Here is a 5,874-nt window from a genome sequence, read left to right as displayed (position 1 = left end):
CCCGATACTCTCCCTTGGAGTCAGGCCTCTGACACGCCTCCTGGAAGCCCCGCCCCGATACTCTCCCTTGGAGTCAGGCCTCTGACACGCCTCCTAGAAGCCCCGCCCCAACACGCTCCCTTGGAGTCAGGCCTCTCACACGCCTCCTGGAAGCCCCGCCCTAACACGCTCCCTTGGAGTCAGGCCTCTCACACGCCTCCTGGAAGCCAAAGTTCCTGAACCGTCCTCTCACTTACTCACACCAACTCCATTCAAGGCCTTGCCCTCCTACAAAGCCCTGTACCAGGGCAAGCCATCCAGGAAAGCGCCGCCTCAGAACGCACTCACCCAGAAAGTACCTCCCCTGAGCCACCCTTCTGGTCTTGTGGGTGTTAGGTACCCTTGAGTTGGTTCCGACTCACAGCGGCCTACCCTATGCACAACAGAAAGAAATACTGCGGGGGTTCTATGCCAACCTCACAATTGTTGTTACGCTGGAGCTCATTACTGGTGCCACTGTGTCAATCCATCTTGTTGGGGGGTTCTACCTCTTTTTCGTTGTTGACCCTCCACTACACCAAACATGGTGTCCTTCCAGCGGGATTGGTCCCTACTGATAACATGTCCTAAGCATGAGTAGCGCCATCCTGGCTTCTAAGGAGCATTCTGGGTGTTCCTCTTCCAAGACAAATTTGTTTTTCTGGCAGCCCATGGTACTTTCAAAACTCCTCTCTAACACCATAACTCAAATGCATTCAATTCTTCTATGGTCTTCCCTAGTCATTGTTTATTCACATGCATATGAGGCAATGGAAAACATGGTTTGGGTCAGGCGCACCTTAGTCTTCAAACTGATATCTTCGTTCTTGAACACTTTAGAGAGGTCTTGTGCAACATATTTGCCTAATGCAAAACGATGTTTGATTTCTTGAGTACTGCTTCCATGAGTGTTGATAGTGGATGCAAAAAAAATTAAGTATTTTACAACTTCAATCTTTTCTCCATTTATCGTGATGTTATTTATTGATCCTGTGGTAAGGATTTTTGTTTTCTTTACAATGGCATGCAATCCATGCTAAAGACTGTGGTCTTCGATTTTCAGCAGTATCTCTTAGCGTCCAGAAAGCAAGGTTGTATCATTTGTATATCGTAGGTTGTAAATGAGTCTTCCTCCAGTCCTGATGTCACATTCTTTATATAATCCAGCTTCCCGCCGTATTTGCTCAGCATACAGACAGAACAAGTATGGAGGAAGAATATAGCCCTGGTACACACCTTTCCTGATTTTAAACCATTCAGTATCTCCTTGTTCTATTTGAACGATTGCCTCGATCTATGTACAGGTTCCTCATGAGACAATTAAGTGTTCTGGAACACTCATTCTTCACAATGTTATCCATACGTTGTCATGGTCCATATAACCAAAAGCCTTTGCATAGTCAATAAAGAACAAGTACACATCTTTCTGGTACTCTCTGTTTCCGGCCAAGATCCATCAGTGATAACCCTAGTTCCACATTCTCTTCTGAATCCGGTTTCGATGTACTATTGCAGCCCTTTTGCATAATCATCAGCAAAATTTTACTTGTATGTGATATTAATGATACTGTTCGATGATTTCCGCATTCTGTTGGGTCACCTCTCTTTGGAATAGATGCAAATATGGATCTCTTCCAATCAGTTGGCCACAGAGCCGTCTTCAAAATTTCTTGGCGTAGATGAGTGAGTGCCTCCAGTGCTGTATCAGTTTATTGAAAGATTTCAATTTTCATCCCATGGATTTCTGGAGCTGTGTTTTTTCTCGCCAATGCCATCAGTGCAGCTTGGACTTCTTCCTTCAATACCATCAGTTCTTGATCAGATGCTACCGCTTGAAATGGTTGAACCCTGACCATTTCTTTTTGGTACAGTTGTTGGAAGCAATTTGAGCTGAAGGTCTCAGACTTAGGGGTAGTTTAACCGAAGGATTGCAACTGAACAGTTGTGGTCCAGGTCAAGCTGCCCCCTGAGGAACTTGCAGAACAGGGAACTTGTAAGTTTTTTTTCCTTGTATGCCCTTCAGTTCAAGTCTGGAAAAACATCTAGCTGCCCTACCTCTGTTTCCTTAGCAACCACAAGTTACATTCTTCTGATAAAGTCCCGCTTACTGCATACATCAATAACACCAGATGTTTTTTGCATTCCTTTCCCTGCCCCCAGCACCTCCTTTGATATGTGTATATAATAAACGTGCTGAATCTAGGTCACAGTATCTCCATCAGAGAGCTGTGTCCCACCTGGTCCAACTTTACTATTTTCATTTGTGTCTTGTGTCTTCCTTTTTTTTCTAATCTCCCATCACCCCTATTCGGGTTACTATCTCTGTGAAGGTCACAGAGTATAGCCAGTTGTCGGACATGACCTACAGTGACTCTCTGTGTTCCTTCCATCTTTTGATGCTTTCTGTATCATTCATTATTTTGCCAGTTGTTGTTAGGTGCCATAGTCAGTACCGACTCAGAGTGACCCTATGCACATAGAACGAAACACTGCCCGGTCCTGGGCCAACTTCACAATTGTTGCCACACTTGAGCCCATTGATGCTGCCATTGTGCCAATCCATCTCACTGGGGAACTTCCTCTTTTTCTCTGACCCTCCACCTTACCAAACATGATATCCTTCTCCAAAGACTGGTCCCTCCTGACAGTATGTCCAAAATATGATAGACAAAGTTTGGCCATCCTGGCCTCCAAGGAGCACTCTGGCTGCACTTCTTCCAGTACGAGGTTATTGAAAGTACCATGGCTTGGAGCTGACGCACCTTAGTCCTCAAACTGACATCTTTGCTCTTCATCACTTTGAAAAGGTTTTGTGCCGCAGATTTACCTAATGCCGCTAGAATCCTTTAATATTGCACCCTGAGGCTTGAATTCTTTTTTCTTCAGTTCTTTTCAGCTTGAGAAATGCTGACGTGTTCAGGTCTTGTCACTTCCCGCCCCCCTTCATACAGCCCTGTCTCCGCCACACCCTGAGACCATGCCTGGTCCATGTGCCACGCCCCTGCCACGCCCCCTCTGTGCTCCGCCCTGACCACGCCCTCCAGTTGTGGCCACGCCCTCCAGTAATATCAGCCCTTGACCACGCCTCCACTCGTGCCGCGCCCAGGACACCACCCTCCAGGTGCCTTCCACGGCCACTTCTCCCTCAATCTCCCACCCATGACCACGCCTCCCTCCCCGCCTCTGCCTATGACCACACCTCCATCCATACCCCACCTGTGCACACCTCCCTTCGCGCTGTGCCCCTTCCGCAGAGCCCTGCCAGCTGCCCACCAGCCTCACCTACGCTACAGTCCGGGTCCCAGGTGGCGACTGAGGCACTGAACGCGGCTCCAGAGTCCAGGATGAGTTCTCCGTCCAGAGGCAGGAGCTGCGGAGGCACAGGCTGAGGCGGCGCCATGTGGGGGCCAGGGGCCACTTTCATCCTGCCCGCGCCCATCCAGCTCCCTAGTCCCCGGGAAGCAGAACCCAGGCGACCACGCAGGGGACTGGGGTAAGGCAGGACCAAGCACAGAAAGGCAGGGAGGTTGCTCTGTGTGGGACTGGCCTGCCGGGACCACAGGTATTAACTGCCCACTACCTTGGGAACCGCGGAGGGTTTGGGGCTGGGGGCGACTGGTCCTTCCCCCACCCCTGAGAAACTAGAGGGGTCGTGGATTCCAAGAACTCAGTTTAAACCCTGAGAAGGCGCTGGGCCGGCCGCGCTGAACCGTGTATATGGAGAGCAGGGGGCTGCCAGGGGAAGATGGAGCCTGGGGCACAAAGGCCAGGACCACTGCCCCTCCCCGCCGCAGCTGGGGTCAGAGGTGAGGCCTCGGTGACAAGGGCAACCCACAGTGACAGTCTTTCAGCCCTTCTTGGAGTTTCCGACGTGCCCCACGTGCCCCCAGTGGGAACTCACACAGTGTGACTTCAGGACACCCCACCCCTCCCATGCCACGGAGGTGGAGTTGCAGGCAGATGCAAGAATACAGCCAGCTCTATAAACACATCTCAGATGGAGAGAGGTGGCGCAGTACGACCAGGTACAGGAAATTGTAGGGGTGTGTGTGTGGGGTGTTGTTTACGAAACAGGGAGAAATAGAAAATTATATATATATATATGTAGAAGGGCATCAAAGAACACTTAGAACAAGAAGGCAGGAAAGAGCTGAAAGGCCCAGAAAAGGTCAGACACAGAAGTGCCAAAAGTCCCAGAGTGAAGGGTGGGGAGACACAACGGTGGTGGTGGTGATGTGCTGTGGAGCCCCTTCTGACTCATAGGGACCCTATGCAACGGCTGATAGTTTCGAACTTCAGACCTGATTCAAAACAAGATGAATTCCCAGATTTGAAGAAAAGTTGGGAAACCTCACAATGAAAAGTCTCATTGAGCATTAAACAGGGGAACTAGAGACCATCAACACCTATATCCTGGACAGTAACTTTGTAAAATATCAAAGACAAAAAGAGCACTCTAAACACTTGAGAAAGAAAGAACAGATTGCCCAAGGGGCGAAAGAACATCAGATTTGGATTTCTCACTAGTAATGAATGCAAAGAAACCAGAGAATCATGTTTTAAATGTGAAGCGGGGGAGAAAGGTTCAATCTGAAAACTTAAATCCAGTCAAACTGTCACTCACATATGAAGGTATAATAAAATACCTCCAGGCTTTACTGTTGTGGTTATGTGCTGTGGAGTCGGGTTTGACCCATAACAATCCTGTTTAGGGTTTCCAAGGAGAGGCTGGTGGGTTTGAACCACTGACTTTCTAGTTAGCAGTCCTATGGTGCCATACCAGGACTCCCAGGCCTTGCTAGGCAAGGACAATTGCCACAAACAGGCTTGGAGAAGAAGGAAGACAAATCCAGAAGCTGCAAAGAGATATGGGAAGCTGTTATTAAGTGCCATTGAGTCAGTGGGGGCTCTGAGGAGCAGCTGGTGGGTTTGAACCACCTACCTTGTGGTTAGCAGTCCAGTGCTGATTCTGCAGCGCTACATCAGGACCCATGGGAAGTTAGGGGATAGAATACCTTGGCAAAGCCTACTGTCATTTTAAAAACAAAGGTATAAAATTTTAAAGCCAGGGCTAAAGTGTGATGTTCATGGAAAAAGAGGAGATCAAAAACATGAGTGTGCACAAAGGAACCTGGGAAGGCACAGGCACTGAAACATTTAAGAAATCAACAAAAACCCACTGCTGGCAAGTCCGACTCAATAGCAACCCTACAGGATAAAGTAGAACTACCCCACAGGATTTCCAAGGCTGTCTTGGTGTGGCGCTATAGGGTAAGCACTGGACTGCTAACCGAGAGGTCGGCAATTCAAATCCACCAGCCACTCCTTGGAAACCTTATATAGGGTGGCTATGAGTCAGAATCGACTCAACAGCACTTAACAGTAAAAACAATCTCTACAAAAGCCAACCTGCCACATCTTCTTTCCACTGAGCAACTGGTGAGTCTGAACTGCTGAACTTTTAGTTCGTGGTTGAATGCTTTAATCACTGCAACTGGGATACACACACACACACACAAACCCTCACTACCACTGATTTCTACAAGACAGAGTAGAAAGGTCTTATGGGTCTCCAAGACTGTATATGAAGAACATGGCATCATGATTGGAGGAAGACTCATTAACAATCTGCAATATGCAGATGACACAATCGTGCTTACTGGAAGTGAAGAGGACTAGAAATACTTACTGATAAAGATCAAAGGCCACAGCCTTCAGTATGGATTACACTTCAATGTCAAGAAAACAAACATCCTCATAATTGGACCAGGACATGTTTAGTGCCTTTGAGCTGGTTCCTACTCATAGCAACCCTGTATAGGGTTTCCAAGAAGCAGTTGGTGAGTTTGAACCACC

General features: G+C 48.1%; 1 protein-coding gene across 1 annotated transcript in view; it reads right to left on the bottom strand.

Moving 5' to 3' along the window:
* Positions 1-5,874, bottom strand: part of AMN (amnion associated transmembrane protein) — a 17,730-nt gene that overhangs the window by 2,082 nt on the left and 9,774 nt on the right. Inside the window, exon 4 of the mRNA XM_006839615.1 lies at positions 3,301-3,388. Coding sequence (XP_006839678.1) covers positions 3,301-3,388 — 88 coding nt within the window. The remainder of the gene's footprint in view (positions 1-3,300; positions 3,389-5,874) is intronic.

This window comes from Chrysochloris asiatica, unplaced genomic scaffold, assembly GCF_000296735.1.
Source record: "Chrysochloris asiatica unplaced genomic scaffold, ChrAsi1.0 scaffold00025, whole genome shotgun sequence".
NCBI classification, from domain to species: Eukaryota; Metazoa; Chordata; class Mammalia; order Afrosoricida; family Chrysochloridae; genus Chrysochloris; species Chrysochloris asiatica.
This window is presented reverse-complemented; position numbering and strand designations above follow the sequence as displayed.